The sequence below is a fragment of the Macaca nemestrina genome, chromosome 10, assembly GCF_043159975.1.
Source record: "Macaca nemestrina isolate mMacNem1 chromosome 10, mMacNem.hap1, whole genome shotgun sequence".
NCBI classification, from domain to species: Eukaryota; Metazoa; Chordata; class Mammalia; order Primates; family Cercopithecidae; genus Macaca; species Macaca nemestrina.
The window spans coordinates 79,238,730-79,251,780 of NC_092134.1; the positions used below are offsets into that span (position 1 = coordinate 79,238,730).

Sequence of the window (13,051 nt, forward strand, 5' to 3'; positions counted from 1 at the left end):
CCCTAAACAATGTAGACTACGACTCCCACTGTCCTTAGCGCCGGGGGTTGGGTTTGCGGGGGAAAGGAACCGGAAACGGGATGGGGAGCTGGACCAGGTGAGGAAGGAGGAGGCTGGGAACCTCGGACTGTGGGGGAAAGTTGAGGGCTCCCAGGGTCGTCGGGGCTGAGCCGAGAGGGTAGTCAGGATTTCTATGTTTTGGGGTCCGTCTCTCCGTATGGGGTTAGACTCGGTGCAGGGAGAGCCCAGCCTATGAAACCGCCTGGGAGGTCTGCAGGATCAAGGCTTTCCTGTCGTCCAGAGCCAGCGAGCGCCCCCGGAGGTTTTGTATGATGCCTTAGTAGTCGGCCCCTTCGGACCCAGATGAAATGGTCTTTTTGAATTTATGCTTTATTATTATTTATTTATTTTTCCGAGACGGAGTCTTGCTCTGTCTTCCAGGCTGGAGTGCAATGGCGCGATCTCGGCTCACACTGCAACCTCCGGCTCCCGGGTTCAAGCGATTCTCCTGCCTCAGCCTCCTGAGTAGCTGGAATTACAGGCGCGCGCCACCATGCCCGGCTAATTTTTGTATTTTTAGTAGAGACGGGGTTTCACCATGTTGGTTAGGCTGGTCTCGAACTCTTGACCTCGTGATCCGCCCGCCTGGGCCTCCCAAAGTGCTGGGATTACAGGCGTGAGCCACCGCGCCCAGCCTATGCTTTATTATTATTATTTAGTTTAAGGGTATTTCTTATTGTCCCTTGGACTCCGCTCCAAGGGACAGGGGAGTGCATACGTGTCTTCGATTCCTTCCTCACTTCCCGGATTTGATGTCAGAGAAGTTTGACATCAGTCTGAAGTCTGGCCTTGGTGGTCAGCCTTATCGCTGGGTCCAACTCCACTGCCTTTGTGCTTAATGTAATATGACACTGTATTTTATAAAATGTCTACATTTCTTAAGCCTCTGGCTCTTGAGGCGACTTTGGGTAGAACTTACAAGTTCTTTTTTTGAATTCTTCTAGTGTTTTGTTCCGGGTTTTAAAGCTCACATCACACTGTATTACAGTTAGTTGTTTATCTGCCCTCACAGCAGTTTATGAGCTTACGGAAAGCCCTGGCTACATTTTACTTATTTTGGATTTCTTCCTCACCAAGAGACTGCTGTAGTGCCTGTCATGTAAGAGACTCATAAGTATTGAAAAAAAATAAATGAGTTAACAGGTGGTAGGTTGGATGGAATATGTGATTTTCATAGAGAAGAGAGTTAAATGAGTTGCTCAAGAGAACCTTCTTAGAGATGAAACAGGAGTAGAATTCAAACCAATTGCCTTCCAGCCTGTGGTTCTTGCTATGAGATCAGGCTTTGAAGTTATGGAACAATGAAAGTAGTGTCTTGTCACTCTTTTCCCTGGCCTTGCTGTTTCCAGCACAGGTGTCTAAATGTCAAAGGTAGGCTCAAGACTTCTCTTGAGATTCTAGAGCTAGAGCAGCTAATCTGCTAATGTTGGTATTGCATGGGGAGATGCAAAGCAAGGTCCTCTGAAACACTGGCGTTCTCCACAGCACCCTTCTCAGCTTTTGTATGAGCCCAGTTTGTCCTGGGTAGCCACCTGGACAACCGATCAGTTAAAAACTACTGAGATCAGTCAGGGAAGGACTTCTTAAGTTGGGCCTCTGATTTTTTTTTTCTTTCCCACTTCCTCTAGGCTAGGGTGAGAAAATAGGTTTATCAAGCTGTTGTGTCAACCTTGAGTTCTCATCTTGGAGAAGAGGTCACAGATGACCCAGGCAGAAACTTGAGAAGAAGGAATGACAATGGTTCTTGTCGCATGGGAGACGCAGATATGATGGCCACAGACCCAGGGCCTGGAAAACAAGCAGAGTGCAGAGTGGGCAGCTGAGCCTTGAGTGAACTCAGGATATAGAAGTGGAGAGGGATCCATCAGGAGTGCCTCCTTGGTAAAAGGTGTTTATTTTTATTTTTTAGAGATGGGGTCTCACTGTGTCAGCCAGGCTGGTCTTGAACTCCTGGCCTCAAGCAGTTCTTCTGCCTTGGCCTCCCAAAGTGCTGGGATTACAGGCATGAGCCACTGTGCCCAGCATAGAAGGTAGTTTTAAACAAAAGTGAAAAAGATGATGGACATTGCTGAGCAGGTGTTTGTTGAGTGCCTAATAAGGGCCAGGACCTTGGGCTTATGGAGGGAGATTGAACAGGGCCTGGCTCTTGATCTGCCCAAGTTTAGCTGGGGAGGCAAAAGGAATTCATTAAGACAGTGGTAACCATGGTGCTACACAGTGGTTCTCAGCCTTCACCAACCATCAGAATCACCCTGGGAAGCTTTTCTAAAATACAGATTCCCAGGCTGGGCACGGTAACTCACGTTTGTAATCCCAGCACTTTGGGAGGCTGAGGTGGGCAGATCACGAGGTCAGGAGTTCGAGACCAACCTGACCAACATGGTGAAACCCAGTCTCTACTTAAAATATGAAAATTAGCTGGGCGTGGTGGCGCGCGCCTGTAATCCCAGTACCCAGGAGGCTGAGGTAGAAGAATCACTTGAACCTGGGAGGCAGAGGCTGCAGTGAGCTGAGGTCACGCCACTGCACTCCAGCCTGGGCGACAGAGTGAGACTGTCTCAAAACAAAACAAAACATAGATTCCCAGGCCTCACATGGGACCTACTTGTGTTGGGGGTGGGGGTGGGACACTATGGCAAATACTGCACTGTTCTGAGGAGGGAAGACTTTATCAAAGGGATGGTTTGAGCTGCATTTTGAAAGATGGGAGTGATTTGGATATGTGGGCAGGTTGGGGAATCACAGTCCTAGTTGACTGGATGACTGTTGGATGATGTCCTGGTTGACTTCAGGAGTGTATTTGGTTGGATTGTAGAAATGGTATATGCAAAATTTTGGGAGCTGAGGTAGGAAAGGCATTTTGAAAATGTAAGTAGAATGGTCAGGTTGGAACACTGGGTTTGAATGGGAGTGGATCGAAGGAATGGCCTTTGCAGTTTACGAAGCTTGCTGTCTCCTCTCCTTCTACCCCTGCCCCTCCCTTCTCCTTCCTCCCACCTCCTTTCTCTCTTCCCTTTCTTCTTCCTCTCCCATTTCTTCCTTTTCTCCCTTCACCTAAACATAACATCTCATTCCATCCTTATGCCTGTTTGTTTGTTTTGAGACAGAGTCTCCCTCTGTAGCCAAGGCTGGAGTGCAGTGTCATGATCTCGGCTCACTGCAGCCTCCGCCTCCCAGGTTTTGGTTCAAGCAATTCTCCTGCCTCAGCCTCCCGAGTAGCTGGAATTACAGGCATGTGCCACCATGCCCAGCTAATTTTTGTATTTTTAGTAGAGACGGGGTTTCACCATGTTGGCCAGGTTGATCTTGAACTCCTGACCTCGTGATTCACCTGCCTCAGCCCCCCAAAGTGCTGGGATTACAGGCGTGAGCTGCTGCACGTGGCAAATTTTTTTTTTTTTTTTTTTTTTTGAGACAGAGTCTTGCTCTTTTGCCCAGGCTTGAGTGCAGTGGCGCGATCTCGGCTCACTGCAACCTCCACCTCCCGGGTTCAAGCAATTCTCCGTGCCTCAGCTTCCTGAGTAGCTGGGATAACAGGCGCCCACCACAATGCCCAGCTATTTTATTTTTTTGCGACACAGTTTCACTCTTGTTGCCCAGGCTGGAGTGCAATGGCGCGATCTCGGCTCACTGCAACCTCCACCTTTCGCGTTCAAATGATTCTGCCTCAGCCTCCCGAGTAGCTGGGATTACAAGCGTGCATGACCAAACCTGACTAATTTGTATTTTTAGTAGAGGTGGGGTTTCTCCATTTTGGTCAGGCTGGTCTCCAACTCCCGACCTCAGATGATCCACCCACCTCGGCCTCCCAAAGTGCTGGGATTACAGGCGTGAGCCACCTTGCCCAGCACGCCCAGCTAATTTTTGTATTTTTTAGTAGAGACGGGGTTTCTCCATGTTGGACAGGCCGGTTTTGAACTCCTGACCTAAGGTGATCCACCCGCCTTGGCCTCCCAAAGTGCTGGGATTACAGGCATGAGCCACTGTGCCTGCCCTTCCTTATGTCAACATTATTAAGTGGATATTATTATTCTTTGTATTTGAAGGCAGAAACCCGAAGCTCTGGCCGTGGTTGCATAGCTTGTAAGATTCTATGAGGAGTCTGTAATCATCCTACTAGGTATTCCTGAATGTGGGAAAGAAGCCAGGCTGGGGTTAGGGGGTTGTAGAATTGGCAGGGTGGCTGATCAAACCATCTAAGGCAAGATGGTGTGGGCGGTTAAAGCATAGCCTTGAGCCAGAGAGATTGGGCTCAATCAAATCCCAGCTTTATTTCTTACTAACTGCAAGACCTTGGGCAAGTTGCTTAATCTTGCTAAGCCTCAGTGTCCTCACTTATAACAGGGGAGCAGTAATACCCACCTCATGGGATTGTTGTGAGGATCAATGAGGTGTACCTGGCGCAGAGTAGTCGCTTACCACCTGGAAGCTATTGTAATTAGCCTTCCCAGGTCTCTGGGCTATGGCTGTGCACTTGCATTTCATTCTTCAGCACCGTGCTTTCCAGAACACAGTTCATTCTGGCTGGGCTTTTCTTTTTTAGGATGACATTAAAGGTGCTGAAAGGATGCCACCAGTAAATGTTCATTGAAAACCTACTATGTGCTCGGCATAGCCCAGGAACTAGTGACTCAGACCTATGCCTTATGGAAAGGAGATTTAGAGTGGGAGATGTTTGGTGGCTATGGCTTATCCTCACCAGGTGCCATGTGAAGAGGACAGATACTGGAAGTGGGGAGGGAATAGGCCCTTCATTACCGTGAATTGAGATGAGTTCAGTCCTACTTGGTGGTTGGTAGATGACTGACATGGTCTCTTAGGGTCCTTTCTGAGCCCAGGAAATGGTAGTGGGGGCCCTGGCAACCATGGATCCCTCCTACTTTGTGGCTGAGGGATGATGGGGCCTCTGTCCATCTCTTTTCCCAGGTGACAGCAGCATGGCCATATGCCCCAGGCTTTCCTGCTGGGGTCCATCCATGAGCCTGCAGGTGCCCTGATGGAGCCCCAGCCCTGCCCTGGAAGCTTGGCTGAGAGCTTCCTGGAGGAGGAGCTTCGGCTCAGTGCTGAGCTGAGCCAGCTGCAGTTTTCGGAGTCTGTGGGCGTCATCTACAATCCCTTGGAGTATGCATGGGAGCCACATCGCAACTACGTGACTCGCTACTGCCAAGGCCCCAAGGAAGTGCTCTTCCTGGGCATGAACCCTGGACCTTTTGGCATGGCCCAGACTGGGGTAAAGGGTTTGGCTGCCTCAGTGGGTGGAGTGGGGGGCTCTAGGTGGATGCTTGGCTGGGTGTGCTGTGAAGAAAAGGAGCATGTGCATGGCTGTAGATGTGTGTAGGTCCCCTCACCCCATTCTCTCTCAACACACATACTGGCTCCTGTGGTCTGAGGCCCTCTCCCAGCGTCTCTGCCCGTAATTAACCAAGCACATTAATGGTAGTTTCATTTTCCCTGTGAGCTGGCCACTAATTGTCTCTGAGAGCCCTTCCTTCCACCAGCCCCATCCTTCCTTTACTGGATCTCCCCTGTCCCTGGAGTGTGGTTGGGGTCAGAAGAGGGACTAGGACTGCTGGGTCCTCAGAAGAGACTGGTTGACAGGGGTGGGTATGTAAGAGATGCAGGGTGTTCTGGGAACCTGGGTTCTGTTTCCTAGCTAAGGCGAGGTTCAAAACAGAGCCTGCCTCCAGTGCCTGCCCGCTTTTCTTTCAGAGCTCAGGATGAGTGACTGCCCCTCAGTGGGGGTGCTTGGCAGTTGGGGGAGGGCAAGAGGCTTCAGGGCAGAAGGCTCAATCGCTTTTATTGACCCCAACTGGGTGATGAAAGGTGATCAATGATGATTGATGGAAATGACAGCCTGAGGCTTGGGGCTGGGAGGGCACCCAGAGAGCAGTGGTCAGCCTGTCCTTGTGCCTCCTTTAACCCTGGCTGCCATTCTGTCTCAGGCCATCTGTCTGTCCCCAGTACTAACCATCAAACCCTGTGTAGGGCTAGATACCTCCATGTAGTCCCTGTACTTGGTCCCAAAGACTACTTGGGCTAGAGGCAAACAGATTCTTCTGAGCCACAGTTCACAATGAAGAAATGGAAAAAGATGGACAGGTTCAAACCATAGGGCCAAGAATCCTTGTCTCAGGCCTTTGGGTGAAGGTGGGGTGGGGGGTGCAGGCTGGATTCTCATGGAAGGTATAAAGAAGTCAGTCGGTCCAGAGCCCGGGCCTCAGGTCTCCAGTTTGAAGCCTTTCATGTCTCTTTTCTTCCTCGCAGGTGCCCTTTGGGGAAGTAAGCATGGTCCGGGACTGGTTGGGCATTGGGGGGCCTGTGCTGACTCCTCCCCAAGAGCATCCTAAACGACCAGTGCTGGGACTGGAGTGTCCACAGTCAGAAGTGAGTGGTGCCCGATTCTGGGGCTTTTTCCGGAACCTCTGTGGACAGCCTGAGGTGTTCTTCCATCACTGTTTTGTCCACAATCTATGCCCTCTGCTTTTCCTGGCTCCCAGCGGGCGCAACCTCACCCCTGCTGAGCTGCCTGCCAAGCAGCGAGAACAGCTTCTTCGGATCTGTGATGCAGCCCTCTGCCGGCAGGTGCAGCTGCTGGGGGTGCGGCTGGTGGTGGGAGTTGGGCGACTGGCAGAGCAGCGGGCACGACGGGCTCTGGCAGGCCTGATGCCAGAGGTCCAGGTGGAAGGGCTCCTGCATCCCTCTCCCCGTAACCCACAGGCCAACAAGGGCTGGGAGGCAGTGGCCAAGGAAAGATTGAATGAGCTGGGGCTGCTGCCACTGCTGTTGAAATGAGTGCCCCTGGGGCCTTGTATGCGACACGTTCAAGACCTCGAAGTCATTCTTGGCCAAACAGGTGACAACACATCTCCTGGACTGGAGCAAAAGGTCCTTCTGTGCTCCCTGGTCGCTGGGAAATGTATTCTTTGATCTGTTGAACTGTCTTCCAACCTGCCGTGGCAGTTTTGACACTACTCCTGTTTGCCCTCCTGATTCCTGCTTTCTTTACCTTTGAACATTGCCCCTTTCAGGGGACCCCACTTTGTAGGGAATCCGCAGAAGGTGTGTTTTTGCACTTGCAGACTGCTCTACCTCAGTGTTTCCTCGGGAGACTATTCAGCTGAGAGTGCCCTAGACAGTAACTTCCAAGGTCACATTTACTATTTCCATGGAAGTACCTTGCCAGGACACCTACCCATCCTTATAGAACAGCTACCTTCAGCTGACCCCTTTCCTCACAGGGACCAAGACAAAGCATGGGACATGAAATTAAGAGTGAACTTCTTATGGGAGGCTGCAGCTGGATCAGAGGAAAAATCCAGTGTGGCAGAGTGAAAGTCAGAAGACCTGGCTTTTCATCCCAGCTTTGAGACTTGGAACTTTTTGATGGACAAATTGATAAACCTCTTTAAGCCTCAGGGTCCTCATCTATAAAATGGGGATGCCTACCTTATGGGGTTGGTATGAGGATTAACTGAGATAACACTTGAAAGTGCCTTGCATGGGCCTGGCATGTGGGTGCTCATTACATAGTCCTCTTGCTTTCTTGCCTCTGGGTTGGGGATTCACAGCACTGCACTACAAGGGTAGCCCCTCTCCATTCTGGATACCTTGCTAGGGGAGAGTCTGGGCTTCTACCTGTGGCCAGGGTGAGGGGAGAATTCTTGCCTTGTCAGAGATGGATCAATGACTATGAAAAACCTAGCCTGTGATTTTTTTTTCACTCTAAGCATTAAAAGCTCCCAAAGCCTTTTGTCTTGTTACTTTCTTCCCCCTCTTGCATGCTAGAGGGGGAAGATAGTCATTTAGATTTCCCCCCTCTTACCTCTTCATTGTTGGCAAGGGGTTCTCTTGGGTAGCTGGGAGAAGGATGTAGTAGATCTCTTTTTTTTTTTTTTTTTGAGATGGAATCTCATTCTGTTGTCCAGGCTGGAGTGCAGTGGTGTGATCTCAGCTCACTGCAACATCTGCCTTCCGGGTTCAAGTGATTCTCTTGCCTCAGCCTCCTGAGTAGCTGGAATTACAGGCATGCGCCACCACGCCTGGCTAATTTTTGTATTTTTAGTAAAGACAGGGTTTCAGCATGCTGGCTAGGCTGGTCTCAAACTCCTGACTTCAAGTGATCCACCTGCCTTGGCCTCCCAAAGGGCTGGTGCCTGGCTGGATTTGGTAGATCTCTAATTGCCTTACCAAACCTGCAGGGTCTCTGTTAAGTGTCTGTTGGGATCTTATATGATACCGTGGACACTGCTCGAAACAGATGATGGGGCAGATGGGAACCTGGGATCCAGCTCATTTTTTATGTCTGCTGAATGGTTGATTGGGTGCCCCTTTGTTTGGTAAGGGCTGGGAAAGTGAACCAAGTTGGAAGCAGAGCAGGTCTTGAGACCACCTTAATGAGGAACACATGGTCTACTTCCCATCTCCTGGGACACAGGTAATTTCCAGCTTCCAAAATTAATAAAATTTTTCATATAATCCTCCCCTACTTCATTGTATAATAAATAATTTGGCCTTTGTCTTCAGTTCCTGAGAAGAAGACTCTAAATTCTTAGAATTTCCCAAGTGATAGGAGTATCTTTGTTTTTCGTGGCGGGTCCCTGAAACTACACCTGAATTTATGTTGAGATTTGACCTTAGGCCACACCTAATTTTATACTGAAATTTGATCTCAGACCACACCTGAGTTTATGGTAAGATCTGACTGAGGATAGAGGCTGACCATGCCAGAATGACCAACCATACAGTTAGATGGCTGGGACTTTGAGCTGGATGATATCAGCTTGATCCCTAGGGAGGGGAGAGGGGCTAGAGATTGAGTTCCGCCACATGCCCATGATTTTAACCACATTATACCTATGGTAAAACTCTCCATATAAAAACTTCTGACACTGAGGTTTTGGTCAGCTTCCTGGCTGGTGAACACATGGATGTGCTGAGGGATGTGCAGGGGATGTCCTGTTTCTATGAGCAGAGGGCACACATCTGTGCCTGGACACTCCTGGACTCTACCATATATTTGTCTTCATTTGGCTGGTTCTGATTTGTATCTTTTGTGATAGAATTATAATCATAAGTATAGCATTTTCCTTAGTTCTGTGAGTCATTCTAGGAAATTCTGCAACCTCAGGGTGGTGGGGGATGGGTTATGGAAACTCCTGAATTTATAGCCAGTTGGTCAGAAGTGCAGGTGGTCTGGGGATCCTTGAGCTTGTAGCTGACATCTGAAGTGAGAGCAGTCTTGTTGGGGACTATGCCCTTAAACCCATAGGGTATGCACTAACTCCCTGTAGTTAGCGTCAGAGTTGCATTACAGTATTGAATCTCCACATGCTGTAGACTCCTTTCCTTCTCTTTTTTTTTTTTTTGTCAGTGCTATGTAGTGAGTGTCCAATGTTGCAGAGCACTGGATTAGGTACTGTGGAATAACTGCACAGAGATAGAAGCCATCATTTCATTATATATTAAGCTGAGATAATCAAGGAAAGCTCTCTGGAGGAGGCGGCATTTCAGGTAGCCTTAAGACTGGGAAAGTTTTGGATAACTTAGAGAACAGCATTGTTATGTTCAAGGGGTGGCAAGTTGTATTAGGGTCTAGAGAGACAGAACTAATGATACATGTATGTATGAAAAGGAGTTTATTAATGATTGACTCACCCAGGGTGAAGTCCCACAATAGGCTGTCTGCAAGTTGAGGAGCAAGGAAGTCAGTAGTGGCTCAGTCCAAGTCCCAAATCCTCAAAAGGAGAGAAGCCGACAGTGCAGCCTTCTGTCTGTGGCCTAAGGCCCAAGAGCCCCTGGCAAACTACTGGTGTAAGTCCAAGAGTCCAAAAGCTGAAGAACTTAGATCTAATGTGTGAGGGCAGGAAGCATCCAGCATGGGAGAAAGATGAGGGCTGGAAGACTCAGCAAGTCAGCTTCTTTCACCTTTTTTCTGCCCGCTTTTTCTAGCCGCCTTAGCAGCCAATTGGATGGTGTCCACCCACATTCTGGGTGGGTTTTTCTGTCGGTGGGTCTTCCTCTCCCAGTCTACTAACTCAAATGTTAATCTCTTCTGGCAACACCCAGAAACACCCAGAAACAATACTTTGCATCCTTTAATCAAGTTGACACTTAATATTAACTAACATACAAGTATATTCCTATTGGCTTGGCCCAGTTGGGAGAAAAAGATGAAGAGGTAGATTGAAGCTAGCTTGTGAAGGGCCTTGGGTGCTAGAATAATCTTTGAGAATTTAAAGTGTAGTGGGGGAAGTGAGATACACAGAACACACACTGAAAATACCCAACGATAGGTAGAAACCCATAGAAGGAGATGAAGGGGCAAACCATGTAGGAGGCAGTGTGGGTGCAGTGGGGAAACGGATGGGAAGGGAGGGGATGAGTCTATAGGGAGGACATCTGGGGTATAGCAGGTCTGGTTGAAAGCCTAGAGTTGGGGTCTCTAGGTGATGAGATAGTGGGATAGGATTGGGTAGTACGCAGAGGCACTTGAACAGTAGTGACCAGAATGACTTGAAGGCCTGGGTATGGCAGAGTCACTGCTGGGTCTGGGTCCTTGTGGGGCTGTTGCTTTCAATTCCTGGGGTGCATCTTGTGGGAGAGGTTGATGAAGGTCCTGGGCCTGCCTTTTCCTGAGGGCACTATATTCTGCTGCTAGGGCTGCCATAACAAAACTACCACAGACTGGGTGGCTTAAAACAACAGAAATTTCTTTTCTCACAGTTCTGGAGCTTGTAAGTCCAGGATCAAGATGATTTGATCTTTGCTGAGGCCTCTCCTTAGCTTGCAGATTGCTGCCTTCTTGCTGTGTCCTCCCATAGCCTTTTCTGAGCATGTACCTCCCTGGTGTTTCTCTTCTTAGAAGGACACCAGTCATACCGGATGAGCCCCCTCCTTATTACCCAATTTAACCTTAGGTGCCTCTTTAAAGGCCCTATATCCAAATATAGTCGTACTGGGGCTTCAACATACAAATTGGGCGGGGCGAGGGGCATAATTCAGTCTATAACAGGCACACAAAGACATGTCACTGCTTTTTTTGTCCCCAACCAATGTCAACGGTAAACAAATAGGGTACTTAGGAGTGTCTTTTTTCCAGTCTGAGGATTGGAAGTTGGTCTAGGGGCTTAGGTAGCTGATCAGACTTACTCTCACCAGACTGGCTTTTACCCTTCAATTCATTCTAGAGCAGTTTCTTCAGTGCAAATGAGAGTGTCCTCAGGGAAAGGAAGTTCATTGTTTTTTTCTGAGTGGAAGAGAATGGAGCCTTTGGCTGCTACAAAACAGCATTGTGAGAATTATTCTAAAGCCAAACTGAAATAATTTGGTGTCATCTAGACTTCTGTAGACCAATACAGTAGCCACTAGCCATGTGTGGCTGTTTTAGTTCAAAGTGATTAAAATTAAGGAAAAAAATTCAATTCTTCAGTTCATATTTCAAGTGCTCAATAGCCACACATGGCTAGTGACTGCTGATTGGATGACACAGAAATTGAACATTTCCATTATCACAGAAAGTTCTGTTGGACAGCACTGATCTAGAGATCAGTGGCTTACAACCTTGCCTATGAATCAGAATTAACCTATGGAGGTTTAAAAAAACACAAGGGTCTCAGCTGCACTTCAACATGTTTTGATTTGTGAGGTGCGAGGGGCATCCTGCTACCAGTCTACAACAGAATCTCTCCATGCTACCAATATGCAGCCAAGGTTCAGGCAGGAGTGTCCTGAGTGTCTTGAAGGCAAGGGCCAGGGTCTCCTTTTTCTTTCCCCGGTATGTAATCCCACACCTGGCACAAAGTAGGTATTCAGAGCAGACATGGAAGTAATGCATGAATCTGGTCTGGGAGAGCTGGCTGTGTGCCATCCAGAAACACTAGTTTCTCTAGAGTTTGTTGTTTCTGCCTGGTAATGGTGATTCAAGTTCTGATTCAGAGGAATGATGGCGGTCCCACCCCAAAACACACAAACTCAACTTGGTAGAGACCAAGGCTGTGCTTGGGTTGGGAGGCTTCTGAGATTCTGAGGGGTGGATTGTGTTGGTGAAGAAACAGAATTTTCTTACCTCTGTTTTTTTTTTTTTTTTTTTTTTTTCTTTTTGAGACAGGGTATCCTTCTGTTTCCCAGGCTGGAGTGCAGTGGCACGGTCATGGCTCACTGCAGCCTTGACTTCCTGGGCTCAGGTGTCCTCCCATCTCAGCCTTCCAAGTAGCTGGGACTATAGGCATGCACCACTACACCCCGCTAAGTTTTTGTAGAAAAAACTTTCTACAGGCATGAGGCACCATGGCCAGCTTCTTCTTTTTTTTTTTTCTTTTGAGACGGAGTTTTGCTCTTGTTGCCCAGGTTGGAGTGCAATGGTGTGATCTTGGCTCACCACAACTTCTGCCTCCCGGGTTCAAGCGATTCTCCCGCCTCAGCATCCTGAGTAGCTGGGATTACAGGCATGTGCCAACATGCCTGGCTAATTTTGTATTTTTAGTAGAGACGGGGTTTTTCCATGTTGGTCATGCTGGTGTCGAACTCCCGACCTCAAGTGATCCGCCTGCCTCGGCCTCCCAAACTGCTGGGATTACAGGCATGAGCCACTGCGCCTGGCCCCAGCCTTTTATCTCTCTCTCTCTCTCTTTTTTTTTTTTCTCCCTTACTGATACAGGATAGCTTAAAGGAAAATTGGGTCTTGAATTTGGCCACTGTGTGGTCTCACTTTCCTTTTTCAATTCAATAAACATTTATTGATGTCTGCTGTGTGTGTGTGTCATTCCTTGTGCTAGGCACTGTAGGGAGTGACAGAGGTGAATTAGATGATTCTTTGCCCTCACGTTGTTCACTGTCTAGTGCTGGGAGATACAGGCATATAATTATAGTATAAATCAAGCTGAAAGCATGTTGTGAACAAGTTATAAACACAGCGCTCTGGGCACACTGAATGAGGAAGTGATTAGTCCTCAGAGTCTGGGGAGGAGGTGTGTGTGCCTGTGAGAAAGGGCAG

General features: G+C 48.5%; 1 protein-coding gene across 4 annotated transcripts; it reads left to right on the forward strand.

The window, feature by feature from the left end:
- Positions 1-18: 18 nt before the first annotated feature.
- LOC105474231 (single-strand-selective monofunctional uracil-DNA glycosylase 1) lies at positions 19-12,802 on the forward strand. Of its 4 annotated transcripts, XM_011728732.2 has the most exons (5): positions 104-327; positions 1,138-1,159; positions 1,689-1,948; positions 4,987-5,290; positions 6,325-12,802. In XM_011728732.2, exons 4-5 carry the CDS (start codon positions 5,006-5,008, stop codon positions 6,850-6,852), a joined length of 813 nt encoding a protein of 270 aa, XP_011727034.1. In that variant the 5' UTR covers positions 104-327; positions 1,138-1,159; positions 1,689-1,948; positions 4,987-5,005; the 3' UTR covers positions 6,853-12,802. The 4 variants fall into 4 exon arrangements, with proteins under 4 accessions (XP_011727037.1, XP_011727035.1, XP_011727034.1 ...); XM_011728733.2 differs by lacking the exons at positions 104-327; positions 1,138-1,159 and adding an exon at positions 47-97; XM_011728734.3 differs by having other exon boundaries at positions 104-1,159; positions 1,689-1,941.
- The last annotated feature ends 249 nt before the right edge of the window (positions 12,803-13,051 follow it).

Bases quoted from the DNA above. Each gene is read 5' to 3' on its own strand.
- LOC105474231 (XM_011728735.2), top strand. From the start codon at position 5,006: ATGCCCCAGGCTTTCCTGCTGGGGTCCATCCATGAGCCTGCAGGTGCC. The intron at 5,291-6,324 runs GTAAAGGGTTTG...TCTTCCTCGCAG, and splicing joins TTGGCATGGCCCAGACTGGG to GTGCCCTTTGGGGAAGTAAG.